Source organism: Erpetoichthys calabaricus, chromosome 6 (assembly GCF_900747795.2).
Source record: "Erpetoichthys calabaricus chromosome 6, fErpCal1.3, whole genome shotgun sequence".
Classification (NCBI taxonomy): Eukaryota; Metazoa; Chordata; class Cladistia; order Polypteriformes; family Polypteridae; genus Erpetoichthys; species Erpetoichthys calabaricus.
Window position 1 is genome coordinate 71,254,032 of NC_041399.2, and position 23,175 is coordinate 71,277,206.

Genomic DNA, 23,175 nt, shown 5'->3' on the forward strand with positions numbered 1-23,175 from the left:
CAAGCACACGCTAGGGGCAATTTAGGATTGCCAATGCACCTAACCTGCATGTCTTTGGACTGTGGGAGGAAACTGAAGCACCCGGAGGAAATCCACGCAGACACGGGGAGGACCCGGGAAGCGAACCCAGGTCTCCTCACTGCAAGGCAGCAGCGCTACCATTGCACCACCCCTAACTGGATTGTTAATAACTATTTTAATCTCTACTTTTGCATACATTTTAATATGTACTGTTGATGCCCTGGTGTAATTTTCTTCTTTCATATGTGTGTTCCAGTTCTTCAAGAAGTGACTGACCCTTCATATGCTGGATTAAAACACTTGTTACTTGGTGCCATTCACAAATGTTTAGGTAACTTCGAAGATGCTATCCAGGTATGTATTGAAATAATCTATTAAAAAGAAATAAGAACCTCATGGATCTTAAAAACTTTCATAAGTAAAAACCTTCCTCCTCTTTACACCATACACTTTACATCTGATAGGTAAAGGCATTTTCAAATGAATTATAGATATAGACCAATAATTACCAAAGGTATAGATGGTATTATTGTGATAACTCTTCATTTGTATCTGCTTATTCTCCAGTATGCATTAAGAAAAGTGTTCATTTTTTATGACTAGATTTTATAGATCTGTAATATTACTGTTACTATTATTACTGAAATTAGAAGCTCCAATTTTTGGTGCTTCAGATAATTTTTTTTTTGTTTCTACGACTTTTTATTTATGAAGTTTAATTTTCAAAATTTGTTTTTTTTTAATGAGTTAGAATTTTATTTAATGTTTTCAAAAAGATTTTCCTATCTTTTCATTTCATATTCAACTGTGTCACATCGCCATCTAAGGGCAGATAATGGGGTTTTGATCAGTGAAGAAGCGCAGTTATCCTTGATTTCACTGCTCTGGTTTTAACTTGTAGCTCTTTTGTCTTGTCTAGTTTCTCTGTGGTAAAATAATAGAATTTTGGTGAATGTCTCTTTGCAATTTTTGTCTGATTACAATTATGGCTAAACCCTCTGGCTTGAAAAACAATTCACAACACTTAGAAAAGGCTTCCTTTTCTTTTTAGTTGTACTTTCGATCTTCGGGAAAGGCTTCTTTTTGTTTTTGATTTTACTCCAGTAAGGGATATGCATTTCCTGGTTAGCTTCTTTAAACATAATAGCAGTTGCTCTATTGACAGTTTTCATTTTGTACATTTTTGTTCAAATTACCTTAGGCATTTGTTTGTTACCAGGTTGACTGTACAATCTGCTAGAATTAAATTATTTTTATACTTTAATCATACTGGTTTCATCATTATTTTGCATTATTTTGAAGTGTTCCATTCTGAGATAGAATAAACTACTATTTTGGTTACTGGCTGATTGCAAATGTCATAATCTAACCAATGTTTGAATATACTATATTGCACAATGTACACTCATTTACACCCAGGAGCAGCAAAAGATAAAACTGCTGTGGTTTGTAATAAAAGTAGTAATGCTTGTGGCATGAAAGCATTCAAATTTCTTATGGTTTATCCAATGAAATATTGTGCCAATTCTCTTCCGGGAAGGAAGTGAACCACAGAAGCCATAGACCATACTGTAGATGGCCCATTCATGCTATGTTGAAGACAGAGCAGCACTGTTGTGACTTAGGTATTTCCAGAAGATAGCAACAACATGTCTTTGTGCTCTGCCTTATTGAAAAATGGCACCAAACACAACTGACATGAAACATAGTATGGTAATAAAACAGCAGAGAATGACTGGGTATTGCAGATACACCACACATCATTACACCCAATATCCTTATGATATGCTGTTTTAGAATATTGTCTGCTTTGCACTGTTGTACACACAACCACTGTGTAGAATTTATGTGTTCAACAGCCCTGAGGCAGAAACAAGACTTACTGCTTAAAACAATCTGGCTCCCATTCACGGCAGTCCAGGCCACTCACATCTGACATCACTAATGGTGCAGACATCATAATGGATATCATGAATAAAGTCGAGGCTCTCCAGATCACTGGCTTATTGTGTAATGTGTTACCCAGTGATACATTCAGAGCTACAAAATTCAGTAAATTATTCAAATCATCAATGTAGAAACTATAAGGTCCCTTTATACAAACCACCATTCCTTCTGGGGAGGTGTTTCACTTGGTCTCCCAGAAAATTCCCAGTTGTTGTAACAGCTTTCCCAAGACCATGACCAGTATTATTCTGCCTGTGCTACAGTGCTTTGGGTTGTACAGTGGGGACCATAATGATAAGTGGATTAACCCCTGTCAGACTCACTTAGTTATTCAAATGATGCACAAACATTTGTCGAGGCATTCATGGAGTGTTGTAGTAGTACAACAAGCATGCAGAATTTCCTATGATTCAGAACTATGTACTTAAAAACTCCCAAGGGGGAAACATTGATTAAGAACCTGTGTAAATTTTGAACGGCATCATGATGAGGACAAAGAACCAGATAAAAACAGAGTATTTGTGTTTGTTTATTTGTTTCCACATCAACCACTGTGTTGAATCATAATGTGTTCATTTGTTAAGGTGTTTTTTTCCCCCACACCTTTATCTTTCTATGATGATGATGAGATAAAGCAGGCATTAAACAAATGAGGATGGACCTTATGCATGGGCATACATGCTACACAAGTGTCCAGGTTTGGGACTTTGAAAATCTGGTCACCTTGTAATTTATCATCAGAGTGCCACATTCATCTGATATCCATAATGGTAACTCACTGTAATAAAGTTTGCCTTTCACTTCTGTTATTCCCTAACATTTTGTTATAACTGAATAGTTTTGCAAGTCCAACTTCTTAAAAATTACGTGGACCAGACTTACTCAAGCAAAGAAGTGAGTGAGAATGGTCTTTTTGAAGGGCTAGAGTCCTGTCCAGATCTGTTTTTATCCTTTTGTCCAGTCCCGGTGAGGTAGCCTTTGGCACCTGACACCCTAAAATAGATTGAGAAGGTTCTAGAACCCACATATTGAACTCAGTCCATTAAGTGTTACAGTGCCTGCACAGTCCTTGAATGTGCCTGAAGAAATTACCACCTCATATGCAACACATATCTAGTTACCGTAAACATAGAACGATCAAAAGTGGGATTTAAGCACTTTGAGGTATTGTTTTAGTTCATGTGCACATAAATTATTTTTTACCAAAAAATTCAGAATCATTCAGAAACTGAAGGTGTTTCTGTTACTTTGAACAAACATATTATACATTCTAGAAACAGGCTGTTTCAATGGGACCATTTATTACTGTACTTTTTAGTGTGTTTCAAAACGAATGAGCTGGTAGCCTAAAAGTTTCTGAATTACTCTTTTGAAAGTGTGAAACTGATGACCTGCAATTAGAGAAACAACTTGATTTACTTCTTGTATTACATATATACTTTGATTCTTATATGGTGAGCTATGGTAACCACTGAAAGTGAAATGAATAATATTTCAACAAATGAAAAAGATTATTGTCATTCATATGGTGCATAGAAGTAGTGAATATTCAAATTCAAACTAAGTATACATAATAATTTCAATACTGTTTGTAAGAATGAACTTTTTTGCTGTGCAATTAAAATTACTAATTTGATCTTTATGTAGTTCTTCCAGTTGGCAGCAAGAGATGAGCTGGGTAGGCAAAACAATTACTACATCCAGCCTTACTCGTGTTATGAACTTGGCTGCATTCTTGTTGAAAATCCAGAGGTAAGAACATCTGAAATTAATTTTTCAAAAGCATTTATGACTGTATATAAGTTTTAGGCTTTTTTTAAACATTCTGTAAATATGTTAAGTAATTACAGAGGCATCTTTGTATTGAATCCCTAAAGTGTTTGGTTTATGACATTGTCAATTATACTCATTTTCTGCCCATTGCTGCAGTTATAGGATCATTGATTGATGAATTATTCTGATAACTTCTCTTTTACTTGACTACAGAAGTTACAGTATATCATTTTATATATACATCTATATATATAAAATCCCTATGTGCGTCCAGGTGTCCATGTGTGGGTGTCTTCTGATGAAGTGCGCATGCGCGGGGCACGGTGCGATATTACTGTCAGAGAAAGTTAGAGGCGTTTTACGGAAATACAAACCAGTATTACTGCGAGAGGAAATTAAAGGTACACAATACAGTGACGCATATTACAGCCACATATAAGCCAGTATTACTGTCAGAGGAGATTAAAGGCATATTACCGACGCACACGCCTGTATTACCGCCAGAGAAAATTAAAGGTATATTACGGATGTACAAGCCAGTGGACGTACAAGACGGTATCCTTCAATAAGGGTGCACGCAAAAAGACGAGCCTCAAAAGGGCGACCTCAATTGGGCGCAGCGAATAAAGGCGCGCTCAATTGAGGTGACCTTTTTGAAGCTCGCCTTTTTGTGCGCGCCCTTATTGAATACAGCCGTACAAGACAGTATCACTGTCACAGAAAATTAAAGACACACAATACACAGCAGCAGCCCACGAAGAACGGTCAGCTCAGCAAATAAACATCAACAAAAGAAAGGCTGAAAGAAAGAAAAATACGACCAACAAAAAGAATGAGGTCAAAGTCCCTTGCCATTTAATATAGACTGTTCCTACTAATGTTTATGCACTACTGTTCTAGCGCCCGTTATTATAACGGGCTAAATGACTAGTATATATATATTCTTATATATATAGTAAAAATCCTGGGATGAAACTTTATGCCAAGAGATATAACCACACCGGGGGCCAGAAATAAAAGACAAAGACTAGATGACAAAGTACAACATCGTAAAGAATTCAAAAATGTTGGCACGGTACACATGCAGAGCAGGTTAGAGATAATGAAAGTACTAAAATTCGAAAGTCTAAAAAAAAATGATAGTAAAGATTGCATTAGTGCAAACAAACTGAAATTATTACTCGATGAAATAACGGAACAGCAAAAACAGATTGAATATATTGTTTGGATTTAAACTTTAAGTCGGAGACTTGTAGATCGTCTACTTCGTGTTGCCATCAGGGAAAAGTAGTGTTTCTTCCCAGTTAATCCGCGAGAATGAAAAGATATGTTGTTTGGTGAAAGTGAAATCCACATACGTGAGCGGCAGAGACACAAAGTGGCTGGCATGTAGCGCAGGCTGGGGGGTTGGCAAGCGAAGTGGGCAGGGAGCAAAACCCCGTAGTGTATGTGTGTGTATATATATATTGTGGCACATGGCTGGGGGTGGTACCCAGGAGGACCGGAGGAGGGCTTGTGCCTCCTCCAGACCACGAGGGGGTGACCACCCTGGTTGCTTTGGGGACCACGGGTACAGAGCTTTGAAGCTGAGCCCTGTAGGGGCCCATGGTCACCGCCAGGAGGTGCCCCAATACCTACGGAGCCCTGGACCTCAGCACTTTGCCACACCCGGAAGTGCTGGGGGGAAGAGGAGCAGGGACACCCAGAGTGCTTCCAGGTGCGGAGCCGGTACTTCCGCCACACTGGGGAGTGCCGGTGGAAGCTCATCAGAAGACACCTGGAGCACATCCGGGTGTGTATAAAAGGGGCCGCCTCCCTCCATTCGATGGCTGGAGTCGGGTGGAAGTGGACAGAGCTCGGGAGGAGAGGAAAGAGGCGGCCTGAAGAGAAGGAAAAGGCATTGTGTTTAGGGCCTGGACTGAGGGTGATTGGTGCTGTGGCACTGGGTTTTGTGCGTGTTGAACTTTGTAAATAGTGTAAATAAATGTGTGGTGACTGTAAATCATGTCTACCTGTCTGTGTCCGGGCTGTTCCCCACAAAATATATATATATATATATATATATATATATATATATATATACACATACAGTGCATCCGGAAAGTATTCACAGCGCATCTCTTTTTCCACATTTTGTTATGTTACAGCCTTATTCCAAAATGGATTCATTTTTTTCCTCAGAATTCTACACACAACACCCCATAATGACAACATCAAAAAGTTTACTTGAGGTTTTTGCAAATTTATTAAAAATAAAAAAAACTGAGAATGGGGGCCGCCAGAGGACGCTGCAAGAAGGATTAAGGACTATTTTCCCTACACCCCGGAAGTATGACCCTATCACATGGACAGAAGAAATGACGTACTTCCGGGATGGAAAAAAAAAAGTTTTTGATCTGACCCGGAAATGATAGAAAGTCACATGGACTGTGGGACAGAAACACTTCCGGGTCATGGACTATAAAAGGATTATGGGAAACCCCAGAAGACTGAACTGAGTTGGGAGGCAGGGTGACTAAGCGTCTGGGAGTGGAGGATTGAGTGTTGTTTATTGTTTGTTTGAGTATTGTGGAGTGGAGAGTGCATTGTGCACATTTATTATTATTAATAATAAATTCATTTTGGACTTTTATCTGGTTTCTGACGTCTGGTCTGAGGGTTCAAGGGACGACAGTGCCCCCTATCTGTCACAATATATATATATATATATATATATATATAATATACTCACAAAATGATATACTGTAACTTCTGTATATACTGTGTATATATAAACACACACACAAGGGGATATCAAAAAGTTAAAAAAAATTACACTACCTTTACTTTTTGATTTACCCTCGTATATAGGAGTGTCTAAAAGGTGCTAAATGAAGTCAGTAGAAAAACTTGAGACTTACTGGGGAGACTGAACAGCCATTAGTGTATTTAGATTAACTTTTAACTCGATAAATTAACAGAAACTTAAGAGCACCTAGATATTTATGTCAGGATACGATCTTTCATTTATTGTCACCTTTTATGTAATCTTAATGAATTCTTTTTTTTCATTATCATAAGCTATACTTTGGTTAAACAGATTTAATTTAAAGGATGTATTTGTCACAATATTAAGACAAATAAAAAGAATGTGGGGCATTTGAGTGAAAGAGCGGATGTAGTAGCACAGGAAAGAAAGAATGGAATAAAGGAAAAACCCAGCATTGTTACAATCATGAAAGAGGCCTGCAACAGTGTGATAAATCAAGTGTAGTAGTGATCATTCAATCATTGCTCAACTAGTTTCCAGTGGTTGCAATATTTTGATAGACTTCGGCCTATAACCGTTACGATAATATAAAAGATGAATTTGAATTTATAGATTCATCTCTTATCCTTAAAGCAGTTCCAGGCCTGGCCAGAAATGGATATGTAAATTCATATCAAACTATAGGGTCTGATGTCTAAAACTGCACTGGACAAGGGAGTAAGTGGTAGGGGATTTTCTGTGTTGGGTGAGCTACTATGTCTGTTCAACAAGGTTGCAGACTGGTATAGAATAGCTCAGAGAAGCAGTGGGGTGTTGTCCCCCAGCTCCCTATGTGTTATTCTTTTGTTAAATAAACTCACCATTTTTTATATTTTCACCTTCTGAGACAGGAGGGTTTGGTATGAGAGCAACTCCTTTGTATTTCTCTTTAAATGGACTCAGAAACAGTGTGATTGACAGTTTACAGATGTGTGTGTGTGTCTACCTTACTCTAAATGCAAGTCACTACTGTTTTTATATAACTTTTCACATATTTAATTACTGACTTTTTTAAAAAAAATCTAGTATTTGTGGGTTGATAAGCTTTTTCTGAAGTTTTCATTTTTCAAAAGAGTATTTAAAGTTTAGAAAAGTTAGCTTGGAAAAGGCTCATAATTTTTGCACTTTTTCTTATATTCAAAGCTGTCTAGATCATATAGTTTTGCATTTATTATATATTTCACTTTTAAATTCTGTCAATTTGTGTCATTTAAAAGGAATAACTGTAGCATGTTCATTTCATTTATAGACTACAGGGAGAGGACGAACATTACTTCTTCAAGCCAAGGTAAAGTATAATACATGCTAACCGTCAGTATACTGAGATATTTTGTGGTATAATCACATTCAGGTTAATGGAAGTTGTATTATAAAATTGCATATACAACAAAGAGCTATTTTTGTAAAATACTTATGTCAAGCATACATAAAACAGCTGTAGTAATTTGTATTTTTAAGGAGACATTACTTTGTACAGTTAATGGTAGTCCTGCATATGGAATTTAACTTCACACTGGAGAAAAATTATTAAACCGCAAACAAAATAATCTGTAGAAAGTTAAACCAAATATAATTGCCCCTTTCACACGGTGCATGTGGAGTCTCTCCCATTATCTGCCTAGATTTTTACCATTGGCACAAGGTTCCTCGGTTTGTTCCCCAGTCCCTTCATAACCCTGTGTTGGAAGAATTGGATCCAGAACATGAATAAACAAGTAAATACAGTCATATGAAAAAGTTTGGGAACCCCTCTTAATTCTTTGGATTTTTGTTTATCATTGGCTGAGCTTTCAAAGTAGCAACTTCCTTTTAATATATGACATGCCTTATGGAAACAGTAGTATTTCAGCAGTGACATTACGTTTATTGGATTAACAGAAAATATGCAATATGCATCATAACAAAATTAGACAGGTGCATAAATTTGGGCACCCCAACAGAAATATTACATCAATACTTAGTTGAGCCTCCTTTTGCAAATATAACAGCCTGTAGATGCCTCTTATAGCCTTTGATGGGTGTCTGGATTCTGGATGGAGGTATTTTTGACCATTCTTCCATACAAAATCTCTCCAGTTCAGTTAAATTTGATGGCTGCCGAGCATGGACGGCCTCCTTCAAATCATCCCATAGATTTTCAATGATATTCAAGTCAGGGGACTGTGACGGCCTTTCCAGGACATTGTACTTCTCCCTCTGCATGAATGCCTTTGTAGATTTCAAACTGTGTTTTGGGTCATTGTCTTGTTGGAATATCCAACCCCTGCATACCTTCAAGTTTGTGACTGATGCTTGAACATTATCCTGAAGAATTTGTTGATATTGGGTTGAATTCATTCAACCCTCGACTTTAACAAGGGCCCCAGTCTCTGAACTGGCCACACAGCCCCACAGTACAATGGAACCTCCACCAAATGTAACAGTAGGTAGCAGATGTTTTTTCTTGGAATCCGGTGTTCTTCTTCCGCCATGCAAACCGCTTTTTGTTATGACCAAATAACTCAATTTTTGTCTCATCAGTCCAAAGCACTTTGTTCCAAAATGAATCTGGCTTGTCTAAACGAGCATTTGCTTACAACAAGCGACTCTGTTTGTGGCTTGAGAGCAGAAAGGACTTCTTTCTCATCACCCTGCCATACAGATGTTCTTTGTGTAAATTGCGCTGAATTGTAGAACGATATACAGATACACCATCTGCAGTAAGATGTTCTTGCAAGTCTTTGGAGGTGATCTGTGGGTTGTCTGTTACCATTCTCATAATCCTGCTTAATGCCGCTTCTGTATTTTGCTTGGCCTGCCAGACCTGGGTTTAACAGCAACTGTGCCTGTGGCCTACCATTTCCTGATTACATTCCTTACGTTGAAACTGACAGTTTAAACCTCTGAGATAGCTTTTTGTAGCCTTCCCCTAAACCATGATACTGAACAATCTTTGTTTTCAGATCTTTTAGAGTTGCTTTGAGGATCCCATGCTGTCACTCTTCAGAGGAGAGTCAAAGGGAAGCACAACTTGCAATTGACCACCTTAAATACCTTTTCTCATGATTGGACACACCTGTCTATGAAGTTCAAGACTTAAAGAGCTAATCCAACCAATTTGGTGTTGCAAGTAATAAGTATTGAGCAGTTACATGCATTCAAAACAGCAAAATTACAAGGGGACCCACATTTTTGCACAGTCAGTTTTTCACATTTGATTTAATTTCATACAACTAAATAATGCTTCACTAAAAATCTTTGTTTGGAAAACACCCCAGTATTCAGATGTTCCTAGGAAATGAAAGACCTACCACGGTTATCTTTTTTGTTGAGAGTGGAGTCAATTATTATGCAGGCTGAGAGGGGTTCCCAAACTTTTTCATATGATGTATGTGTATAATTGTAAAATAGTGCTTATCCTGTACCAGTGAAATTTAGTTACTGCAGATATTTAATTATGCATATTACAAAATAATACAGTGTTAACTATGCTTAGGCTCACATTGACTTAGACTTTGGCATTACCTCTCAATATTTTGTAATCAATCAGTCACATATTGCGCATCTTGTAACTCATTATTTTATTCTTCTCTGATTATTGGTCTGTTGTGAAAAGTGGTTTTCATGTGTATCTATTTGATGATACCTTAAAGTACCCCAAAGAAATCAGCTCCGTAAATGTACAGTATGATATGCTGAATGAGGAAAGACATAACTTTGAATTAAAACTCTCCCTGGGAAAACTCGGCCGTCTCTGCATGTAGACAATCCCTGCAACTCTTGCTTTGGTGACAAGGGTTCAGTGATCTAGACCGTTTAAGAGAGTGGAGAATTGTCGTAAATGTCCTACATCATATAATGCTGTGTAAGGGGTACTTTAAAAAGCATCTTTCATGTTTCTAGAGTGTTTTTAAATCTACGTGTACAACTATTTAACTGAGGGTTTATCAATTTATGTTTTTATGTACATGTTTACTTCAGGCAAAGCTGATTAGTTAAAAGACTTGCACAGAGTGACAGTTTTTCAATATTGAGAACAACTTTGTGATTTACTGTATGACTGTTTGTATGAAATATTCACCCATCCATCTTTCTCTTTCATAAAACCTCTTATCCAGTTAAGTGCCTATTCTAGCAGCACAGACCATAAGACAGAGCATTGTATTAATTGAATGGAGTGGAACTGAATTGAAATTACTACCAGGCAACATATTTTAGTTACTAGGACTTTGTCTGGTGTTACAGCCATAGACATAGCAATAGTAAAATACATTTATCAATACAGAATACAATATATGACAGTGTCAGCATCATTATATATAACACCAGTAAATGGCAGAACAATGAACACATCAATATGAACAACATATGAAATTGGCCCCCGGTCCAGTACTTATATCAGTTTTTAAAAGTTAACATAATTTTAGCTGAAACAAGGTGGTTGGAGATCTGAGGATTTTTTTTATTATTTAAATTATCTCCAAAGATTTTCATTCTAAAGTATAGCTTTTTAAGCAGGGAAATAATCTTTCAAAATTGCAAGATCGTTGTAATTTGACATGTCAACAATGTAGGTTCCTCCAACATCTCCAAAAAGTATTGGTCAAGTTAATTGATGATTCCAAATTGACTTCAGTGTGAGTGTGAGTGTGTAAGTGAGGCCCTGCTATAGACTGGCACCCTATAAAGGGCCATTTCCATGCTTGCGCCTAGTGCTGCCAGGACAGTCTTTGGCCCTCCATTAACCTCAACTGGATTAAGTGGGTTTGAGGATAAAATGAAATGAGATGACATTCACACTTCTCCACCTTCACTTCAAAATGTGACCCTGAGTATTTTGCTTTAGAAATGTTGTAATGTTCTTGTCTGATATGCACCATAAGCAGTGACATATATATTAAAAAGTTAAATTAAAATGCAGCACATCAGTTTGATAAATAAATTATTTATTTTCTCATTGCAGGAAGAATTTGCTGGCTATGATTTTGAAAACAGACTGCATGTTCGGATTCATGCCGCACTGGCATCCATAAAGGAAGTTGTCCCGAAATGACATCCCAGCTCTTCTGAAAAACACATAGAACTCAGAGTCTGCACTTTATGATGTGCGAAGCACTGAAAATAAATAAAAATCCCGGCTTTATTTATGGAAGCCATAAGTACAGATGTACATTAAAATGTATTCCTGGTGTTGGCATCAATTCTAGCTCATATAATAACAGAAGAGTTTTATCAAGATGTCCTCAGCATTTTAGACTGAGGAACTGTCATAAAATCCTTTCCACAATAGTTTATGAAGTGCCCTTGATTACGTTGATCTGATAATCATTTGCTCCAATGTTTCCTTTATTACTGTTTCTCTCTAAATCAAATAGGTTTATGAAAAGCACATATTTAATTAGTTATTTGTGTTCATCTGACATTCAAGCAATTAATCTGTGAAATTTGACATTTTTATCTCTTTAGCCAAATATATTTTGCACTAAAGAAGAAAAAGAAGCTTTGGATATTGTGTAACTCCTGATGAGATATCATCTTTATCATTTCATTTGTGTTTATTTATTTAAAGGATATAGACTCATCGGCAATACCTGACTCTTAATCACCTATGGCTGCCCTTAAAGGGGCTGCAAGGATGTTTTCTTCAAACTAGGTGGACTTTAAAAAAATCATATAAATTGTATAGTTTTATCTACAAAATGAAAATCATTTCAAAGTAACAGAATTTTTTAGAGTCTTAATAGAATAGCGCTCTTAAACTGAATTCAGGTTTGAAAATGTCAGTTGCTGGAGTTTTTAATAATTATTTATTGAAAATGAAAATCCTTTTTACAGAATGTGAATCGAGTTGACTTGTTCCCCACCTACTTGACTTAGTTTATCAATGTGTACTGATATTCTTTATATTTATGGACAATGAAGGCATAACATGCATTTCTCTTTGGATATTTAGAAATGTAGAATGGATCATGAGAAAAAACAGTGACCTTGAAGAGACAAGAATGCCATTTTGACAGGTTTCACTTCAGAAAAAGGCAAAATCGGTAATCCATTTTGAATACCCAAAGCCAAAATATTTCAGGGTAGTGGTGGGCTTGTGTTTCAGAAGAGATTACAGATATGTGTGATCAAAAGAAGCATTGGCCATTAAAGTCAGGTTGGAAAAGTGCAATACAAAAGGGTAAATCTTATCAAATATGCAGTTTTGCAAACCAGTTCACACAAAATTGTGAATTCAGACATAAATACTACCATTGCATAACACTTCACAGTAAATCTGTTTTTGTTTGGAGCTAACTGGTGTGTATCGTAGATTTTATAAAACATCACAAATTATTAAATTCACTTATTTGCGGGGTCATATGCACCATTAAACCAAACATACATGTTCATTCATGTTCATATTTTGTAGCTTCACATGAAACCTGGAAGAGCCAGTAGCTGTAAATAGATCACTTATTTCAAGGTTGCGCAACCTAAATGAATATAGGCATTTATACACAAGATGTGGATGTGTGAATCCAATTTGTTAAGTTTTTTTTTTTTTCCTGTCTTACATTGTTTACAGTTTTATCTAAAGAATGCCCGCTGTCTGGGCGTTCTCTACTTTTAATCACAAAATAGTAGAGTTAGAAAATCAGTGGTATCTAGTTTTGGCTACATACCTTTGCTGCTTCAGCATGCTGTCAAGACATCCTTTATAGGTCATGATCAAACATAATATATATCCCAGGTATCTAATCTTTATATTTTAAAGGTATGATTAGTGTGTGTATTTATCCATCCATTGTCATACTTGTTTAATCCAGTCCATGGTGACATGTTCCAGTGTCCAGTCCAACTGCACTTGGCACAAGGCCAAACAAAGCTGGATGGGGTGCCAATAGGATGGACCCGTAGTTTCAAATTCTCCCTTCCACACAGAGGGATATGTTATTGATCCCCAAGGGGACATTCACTTGCTGAGGCTGCAACATGGAACACACATAGACAGTGTGTCTAACCAAAGTCACCAGATGATAATGTTCAAATAAGTGACAGTGTTTAAGTTTGGAACAGTGACTACTTCGACTAGGAGCCAGACTCATACTCAGTCAGTTGTAACAATACTGTATGTTCATTTGTGAGGCAATTCTGGAATTGGCTTTGTAATGAAATTCAAGAAAAATTTATTTTCAATGTTTCTGCACCACTTTTGCACATTTTATCACACATCATATAAAGAGTAAAAGCAATCTACCCATTTCAGAAGTACTGACATTTTTACACATCAAGTGCATTATTGCCAAGAAACACTGTACATTAATGAATTTCCTGGTACAATTTCAAACGGAAATAAGAATTTTTAAAAAAATCAGATTTTGACTTTGAATGCAAACAAGTAATTCTGTTCATACTGTATCATGAAACTGCGTTAATGTCATAAAAATGAATGCAACATTATTTTTCAGTTAGGTATTTTAATTTTTCGCTTGAAAATGCATTAGGAGCAGAGCCAGCTGCTGCTTGATTTAAAGGCTACGCACGTTTACTCATGTGTTACATGTATTATCACAGCACCGACCTATCATACTTTATTACTAGGACACTTTTAAGAAATGAATTACATTTGTAACGAGTTAGAGATATAAGGAGGACATCAACAATTGACCTTCTTAATAAACACCCAATGAAAACAGAAAGGAAACTAAAATGGCTACAATGTATGTAGTTTTAACTTTGTTTATTCATTTCATTTTAGCAGTGTGTACTTGTTCTCATTTTAGAGGAAAAGCTTCTCTTTAGCTCTTCTTTCATGGCCACTACAGGATAATTTATTCAGATTTATATGAACTAGCAGTAGGACATCAATACTTCGCCTTAGATAATAGCCAGACTCATAAATGGCCTGGAATGTAGGTGCAGTGAAACACTAGTCCATGAGTTGAATTATTCAGCAACTAGAATTTAAGTCATTATCATTAAACAAAATATGGCTTACTGAAGCCAAATATGCGTGATGGCTATTGATAGTGACAAGGTGGCTCCAATGAAGTAAAGAGTTTAAACCTGTCATCGAATCACAGGTTGAACTGGTTTTAATTCTCTCCATTGAACATACAATGTAGGCTTGTCCATACTTGGATACTTACCAACGTCATTTGCCGTGTTTTCTGCAAGTTAAATTGATGACAAAGTACAGGTTAACTTTGTTTTGGAGGAGAATGATGTAAATACTGTAAATTAAATTAGAATGAGGCTGGGTAAACTGATAGCTTAACCCAAAATGATGCAGACCCATTCCTATAGTCTCATTGAAGGCTCGTCAGCCTTCCATTGATTTTTTTAAGCTACGCACCTCAAGAACTTTTAGGCGCTGTAATTTTAATTTATATCGTATAAGTGATATATTTTAAACAATGTAGTTTTTATAGAAGAGCACATGTTCCTAATGCTCTCTGTTTTACTTTTCCAGGACATTGACAAGTGGTTTGTAATAAGCCCAAGGGACAAGTGAGTGGTTTGCACATTTTATTAAGATCTTTAACACTGATTAATTTATCAATAGTACTATTTGAAATAGAATTAGTCGATTGGTCTGAGGTCAGTGTCTCTTTGTGCACCACTCCTTCAGGAAAGAATCCATCCCTTTGTTTTTTTTTACACAGGCCAAAAAGAAATTTGCAACACGTGGCCAGGCTTTATTTTAAAGGTGTGCTGCTAGGAGGAGAAAAATTCAAAGTTGTTATTGATGTCTTTGCTAGTTAAAAACAGATAGATACGTTATTCCACTGGACTTGGCTTTGAGGCATAATTCTCACATCCATGACATCATTTAACTGATCTCCCCATCATTTTTAAAGTAGTTAACATACCTTACATTTTAGAGAAGCAAGGTTTTCCTAAACTTAGTTGAGCAATACGGGTGCATCTTGAGTGGCATTGCTGCCTCAGTGCAGTTGAACCCTGGTTCTGTTCCCAGTAGAGGTACGCAGTTTGCTTGCTTTCCTCTTGTTTGCGGGGTCTCAAACCATTCTGTTAGGTCACTTGGGAGCGTTAGATTGGTCGAGTGTCTTTTGACAGACTGGCATCCTGTTTGGTGATCGTTCCTGTGCTGTGCACCACAACCATACTCTAGAAAATGTGTCCTTAGAAGTGGATAGGCAAATTTCTAGAAACTGACTTTAACTTTCCTTTTTTCCCACATTAAGACATTTTTCCCATCATAAAAATGGTTGTGTTGATTGTTTAGGGTACTTACAATATCTGGTTATTTTGATTCAAGAAGAAATTTTATAAACAGATATATTGAACCTCTTTTTTCAAATATTGCAAATCATTGGCCATCTTTATTTATAGAAGTGCCACTCTCCCCAAATGCTGTTATTAATGATATGATAGAGTGCTGAAACTCAAACCGGGGGATTTGCATTTAGGACTGAAGCCAGAAAGCACTTGTCTACACAAAGAGTTGAGGGAGTCTGGGAGAAACTACCGAGACATGTAGTCGAAAACTTCACAACCTTCAAGAAGAATCTGGATGAGATGTTGGGACAGCTTGGCTATTAGCTAAACCAACAAACTTGATGGACTGAATGGTCTCATCTTGTTTGTCAAATTTTGTATGTTCTTATATTCAAAACCATTTCACGTTGCTAATTTGTTCTTATATTTTCAATAGCATGATTTTTAAAAAATTTGTTCTTTGTAATAATTTAGAGATCATCTTAAAAGATTTAAGTGGAAGTGTTTCGTGTTACCTTGTTTCCAGTATAAACTCCCAGGCACAAGACACTTCTCCTTATTTGTTTTGGAAAACACTTTATTCACATTAAGAGCAATAATCGGGACAGTGTCCCCTTTGAGCATCTGTAATATTACTCAAAAAAATTCAATTAATTAATGTTTTGTAATGGAAGATAAGATGGCAGGTGTCCTACTGCTTAGCACTAGATATTGCAGTCCCAGTTATTGTTTTTGTTGAGGTTCTGTGGTCTCCTATGTCTCCATTGTTTTTTCTCCCACCTCCCAAAGATAAACATAATTGTTTAATCTCTAAATTGCCCAAAGTGAATGACCCTGTCCAGGATGCTGCTGGCTGCTGTGATCCTATAATTGGATAAACAAGTTTTAAAATCGATGTTGCTGCCTCCCAGCTCCATGACTTTGCCTCTGTGTTCACCCGCTAACTGTGCCCACACAGGTACTCCAGTTTCCTCCCTCCAGGTGACTCTGAATTGGTCCAGATGTGAGTTTGTGTCCTGCGGTGGAGTGGCCACTCCTGCATGAGTACTGCAGCATTCTGAAATGGACGAAGCGGGTTCAGCGCAGTGGACGGAAGGAAGTCTCACTTCCAGGGAACTGCAGTATAGGTGATTTTTAAATACCTCAGTTTACATAATCCAAATGTCAAGTGAATAACAGCATAAAAAAATACAAGTACTTATAGCAGACAATAAGGAATTATTTAATTATTTAGTTAAATAAGAGGTAGCCTGTCAATTTTAAAGTTAGTTTTTTATGAAATTCTTCACTTCAGTAGTGGATTCAGTAATTTCTAGTGCATGCCATTTATCAGTCAATGTCTCTTTGAAGTTAAATTTCACTGTAAACCTTTATAAAATAACCACAGCATTGATTGTGTCCAAAACAATTTAACTCTCTGGGAACATAAATAGAATTGCAAAGCCCAAGATTAGAAGATGTGAATGGAGTCACACCTTTGATAAGTGCTGTACAAAATCTACAAGTAACAGGGTAGATCTGTCACGAGGTGGTGGTCCTCGTGTACTTGGAGGTGTGATTAAGACAATTCTGTACCTTGGCAGCGTGTTAAGGTGAGATGTGGTCACTTTAGGAGCGAGCGGCTTGGTGAAATGACAGATGGCCTAGCCTTTACTCCTTGCTGAAATGTAGAAGTGCGCAGTTGTATTTGTTGCCAAATGCAGGGGCTATTTATGGTGATTTTTAGTAGACAATCTTTGAATAATCCTGAGTAATGAACCCTTGTATATTTTCTTGTAAATTGAATCAACTGTATCAATGTGTGGATGTGTTAGATAGTTAAACAATGATGACTGTTATATCATCAATATGTAGCTATAAAACAATAATGTGTTGACTAATTTTGTTTAAAATAAAATCAAATTGCTTAAATTTTTATACCTTGTATTGCATTGTGAATGCCAGCAGCTTCATGTTCAGAGTCAAACTGCAGACAATGCAGACAGATTCTCTGTGTTCTGATTACCATTTGGGTTTCAGAATGTTCAGTTATTCAGTACAAATATATCCGTTATATAGCACCTCTAGTTGATGTCACACTACAGAAGGCCGTTTCATTTAAATACCCAAAGCAGTTGGCTTTTTTACGCTTATGCTTTGGTGTTGTGGTTACACCCCAACATGTTTAAATATGCTGACCTGACATTCTGGACTCTGGACCCTGCGGAGCACTGCACCAGAATGAAGAGACTTGAGAGTACGAGACAGAAAATCGTGGTGTGGGACACACATTGGCACAGCTGCAGGCTGGACATGTGGCAATGAAGGAGCAGCACTCACCTATCACCTGTAAGTCTTTGCTTGTCAATTATTTGTTCTCCACCAATCATTTCTTTTGAGTTTTCAGAAGCTAGAATAAATAATGGACAGACGGGGTATATTTTAGACAGTGGGCCACATGCTGTTAAATTACATTCAACTACCCTTAAAGGTGCAGATTTGTCTATTAAACTCTTCAGTAAAAGAGGATGCAAATGTAGGGTGGCACCGGTGGGTATTGTCCTGGGTTCTACCTGCATGGATTTTGCATGTTCTTCCTGTATGCTCGGGTTTCCTCCCACAATCCAAAGACATGCAGGTTAGGTGGATTGATGATGCTAATTTGGCCCATTTGTGTGGATGTGCGTGTTTGTTCACCCTATGATCATCAATCGATTGCAACAAGTGCAGAATGCTGCTGCTAGAATCTTAACTAGGGAAAGAAAATCTGAGCACATCTGTCCTGTTTTGATGTCACTACATTGGTTACCTGTGTCATTTAGAATTGACTTTAAAATACTGCTTATGGTTTACAAAGCCTTATATAATCTCACTCACGTCTTATATTTCAGAATGTCTTACACCTTACACTCCAAATAGCAACCTTAGATCTTCAAATGAGTGTCTACTTGTAATTCCAAGTGCTAAACTTAAAAGAAGTGGTGAGGCGGCCTTCTGTTGTTATGCATCTGAAATCTGGACTAGTTTACCGATATAAATTTGCCAAGCTAATACTGTGGAGCACTTTAAAAAAACTGCTAAAAACTCATTGTTTTTAACATGGCTTTCCTCATAGTTTCATCTTAGTTTAATCCTGATGCTCTGTATATTCAAAAATTTATCATTATTATTCATGGTGGCTCTAAAATCTGTACACACCCTACTTTCTCTTCTGTTCTTTTTCTGGTTTTCTGTGGTGGGGACCTGCACCGCCACCACCTAATCAAAGCACCGTGATATCCCTACATTGATGGATTGAAGGCCAGATGTCCACATGACTATCATCACCAAATTATTCCATGTGAAGCCTGAAACCATGAGGACTGATTGAGATCATTTATGTTAGGTACAGTAGAATGCCTAGAGCAGGCTGGGTGGTCTCGTAGCCTCGGAACCCCTGCAGATTTTACTTTTTTCTCCAGCCGTCTGGAGTTTTTTTTTTTGTTTGTTTTTTTCTGTCCTCCCTGGCCATCGGACCTTACTTTTATTCTATGTTAATTAGTATTGCCTAATTTTATTTTTATATTTTGTCTTTTTTCTCTTTCTTCATCTTATAAAGCATTTTGAGCTACATCATTTGTATGAAAATGTGCTATTGTTGTTGTTGCTGTTATGATGGAATGGCATCCAGTCCAGGGATTGCTTCACTGTGTCCCTACCATGCAGAAGTGGGTTAAGAAAATGAATGGCTGGATGCCACTTATTCAATAACTTTCATCTTAAAATACTAAATTAGCAATACTTAGAAGGAATTCTCAAAGCTAAGTTTAAAAGACACAATTAATCAGAAGGACAAACAGAAGAAAACTGAAAACAATAGTTAAATAATCTCAAGCTTCACCTTCAGATATTCTTAAATAAAGATTGAAAACCTCTGAGAATGGAAGCAGGCAAAAGACATCTCGGTTAGAACTCACTGTTCCAACATTTAGACTTGAGCAGCTGCGAATGCCCTAAACTGGTGCTCAGATGGCAGACTCATAAGCAGCCCCCCTGCAATTCAGTAAGAAGAGAGAAGGAAACAGGCAAATAAATCTTAAAAATACATGGGGAGAATTCCACGGTCAACCAACTTCTTAAGTGGTATGGGAATCACCTGCAGTGCCTTCAAGTTCTCACATTTGAAGTGAACTTGTTTGCCTCACACCTTATCTATCCATTTTAATGAGAGCAAAGTCTTTGTTCAGTGGTCATATACTGTGCTGATGACATTGATGTCATATAGCATTTCTTTACTCTGTTAGTGGTGCAGTGCTTAAAAACATTGCAACTGACAGATCTGGGCTCAGGACCTAACCATACGCTATCCATGTGCATCACCAACACGCACCCTGACCAATAGGAAACCCCAAACTGAACCATGTGACTCAAGCCTGCAGTGCCCAGGTGCATGTTCAGCAATGTGTAGGTGGCCAGCCTCATTCAGCATGGAGCAATGCAAACTCGAAATGAAAAAACTTTTTGGTAAACGGGTGAACGTCTAATACAACACTTTAGTTAGGTTGTAAGGTAGATCACTACTCCTGACATCACATGAGAAATGTAGGCACTGCTGCCCTGACAGATTTTGAACAACTCCTAAACACTGAAGCCCCATTTCTAGGCTTGGACATATTGATATTGTTAAGAAATTAAAGCATTTTGTACTTGTGACAATTATTTATTTTACTGCTTTCACTACCACATCACAATGAAATTTAGCCACTGCGCTCCTGTTGTGCCTTCTTGGATAAGCATTGCCATTGCACCTTCCAGTCACATGACCAGTGTCACCCAACGTGTGATGCCACCAACTTGCATCTATAAAACATGGCTGCACGGTCTGCGCTGTATCCTTTATTACTTTGTCTTGATTTCTGACTGCTCCTTTTGTCTTTCAGCGTAAATTGCCTTGGTATGTTTTGCCCTTCCAGTTTTTGTCCCAGGTTTGCCTCCAGAATGTTCTTTTGTCTAAACCCTTCATCTCCTGATCATTATTGAACTGTCATTTCAAGGGCACTTATTTTTCCAACTGTCCTTTTTCAATACGCCGTTATTTATTTTTTTTCAACCACAGCCTTATCAAACACTAGGATGAAGAGAAGTTTTTGAGTGATAAAACAGCTTCAGAAAGATCAGATATTTCTGTAAGAACAAGTTGACCTGCTGGCTTATGCAGCAGATGTTTATAAAACATTTATTAATATGCTTACAACTTAATCAGACTTGTCTCCTTCAAAGTATTCTCCTCCTCTATTTATATAGCGTTCACAACATTTTTCCCATTTCTGGAATGCATACTGGAAATCATTTTGTGGAATGTTGTGTTGGTCCCATGGTGAATTTTTCATCATTTAAAATTGGCAACCTTTCCAGGTGGATTTTGACTTCAGCGAAAAATGAAAATCCTCGAGGGCTGTACACTCACCCACATCCATCAACTGTTATGACACGTTTCAGAAAGTCTTCATCAGCATGTGAACGATCTAACAACTCCTCACTGACTGTCACACAGTTTGCTTGTTGCTCATCTGTCAAGAGACGTGGCTCAAATTTTGCAGCACCACAATGCATGTGCGGTTTTTCAGTCAACATTGCGTGAAACAAAATTTTCCTGATGCCAACTTCTTCAGCAACTTCACTGACAGGCGATGCTTTTCACGAATCAAAGCACACACCGTCCAGTTTTGAGGTCATCAGCCTGACTTGAATCAAACCGTCTGCCCAATTGAAAATTTCAGTACCATTTGTAACATTGTGTACGACTTAAACAATCCTCTCCATAAGCTTGCTGCAACATCTGAAAAGTCTTGTTAGATGTTTTTGCCAATTTCACAGAAACCTGTTGCTCTTCAAGATCCTTCATATTTCAGCTTGCAAAAAATAACAAAAGGCACAACAAGTTCACTCTACTGCAGGTACTAATTGACGTGGCATGATCGAGCTTGTAGGGATTTTAAAGGTCAAGATCACCTCTACACACCACTGTTCTTGGAGTCTTCCATATTGGCGCCCTGTTTAAGAAATTTGCTATCTTTTTGTACAGACCTTGTGCATCCGATTTTTTTTCTGTACAAATTTTAGCATTGAAAATATTTTGTGGCATTTCTGATGCCATTTTATTGGAGTATGGCTGGTGCCATTTCATGAGTCCCGTCGTAAGGATGCATTCCCGGTTGCTAGGGGCGTGGTCTCTGAGATCATGACCTCTGTCTTCAACTTCATAATGGATTAAATGTTTGCCACTGGCAGCCGTTTACTATCCAAGTTTGCAAATGTAGTCCTTGCACAATTCTTCCTCTTCTTTCTCTCTGGTATACAATTTATAAGGTATATTCCTGAAAATGATTTGGGGTCTTGTATTTGGCTCGACGGTAGTGTGCTGTGACTTTATGTTTTTGAATCCTGCATGTATTATTTTTCTCGTCCATCTCTCAAACTTTTCTCTCTTTTTTTCTAGGCAGGATTATTGTTAATAATATGCTTATGTCTGTAGTAGTTTTCAGTATTTTCTGCACTGTCCTTGTTATGTGGAGCCTCGGAAGGCAGGACCACTTGATGCTGTAACTGGAGAACTTCCCCCAATAGTATTTAAGACAAGGCAGATGTTAATATGGATTCTTCAGCTTTGACGTTTGTTCCTGTAGTATGGTTTGTGCTTTTTCTGGGTTTTGGAATTCCTGGATTAGACTCATGTACTTTTAATTTAAGGTACTCACTGTAGTTTCTGTTTTTAGTTGATTTGTTTCACTTTTGCCTTTTAGGCAGACATATTTGAGTTAATTTGGTTTCATTTTTTGTGCCTGCTTTATTTTTTGTACACACCTTTTTGCATTTGCTCAAAAACATTTATATATTAAAGGAACTTTGTGTAGTTTTCTTAGCCCAGAGATTTTATTTATGGTGTCCCCCCTCTCCCTTTGATATTTGTGACCTTTACCCCAATTCTGGGCCTGTGCAAGCCATAAGCCTGCCTCTTGAGTTTGGGGCCAGGTTACCTGACGTAGTGAGGCCTACTTTTTTTACGTATTTATTTATTTTTTTGCAGGCCCATTCCCTTTTTGAGGTTTATATCAGGACCACAAAGCAATGTAATAAGCACATAGAATATCTTGTAAACACAGAAGGGTATAGAAGGTAAACTATGGGTGGGAAATGTTACCCGAGTATTAGAGTCTAAGTCCATTTTAGGTCAGTGTTATTAGATATTGATAAATCTTTGATATTGCATAATAGCATACTGTTTTTTTATGAAATTATATGAAATTTACCCCATTCCAGTATTAACTGAAATAGCACAGGGTGTGAATACTTATGGGATCAATTATTTTGTGTTTTATACTTGGAATTTTTACCATCTGTTTTCATGTTAACATTAAACATCTATTTAGGCGTCAGGCCATATTTGTTTTTCTCTGCCTCGAGTGTTCCATTGTGAATAACAA

General features: G+C 37.3%; 1 protein-coding gene across 2 annotated transcripts in view; it reads left to right on the plus strand.

Annotated features, from left to right (window-relative positions):
* The window catches only part of ttc39c (tetratricopeptide repeat domain 39C), a 189,929-nt gene extending 172,279 nt beyond the window's left edge, over positions 1-17,650 (plus strand). For both annotated transcript variants that reach the window (XM_028803683.2, XM_051928874.1), the window contains 4 exons: positions 278-375; positions 3,616-3,720; positions 7,779-7,817; positions 11,472-17,650. In XM_028803683.2, coding sequence (XP_028659516.1) covers positions 278-375; positions 3,616-3,720; positions 7,779-7,817; positions 11,472-11,561 — 332 coding nt within the window. In that variant the 3' untranslated portion in view covers positions 11,562-17,650. The remainder of the gene's footprint in view (positions 1-277; positions 376-3,615; positions 3,721-7,778; positions 7,818-11,471) is intronic.
* The last annotated feature ends 5,525 nt before the right edge of the window (positions 17,651-23,175 follow it).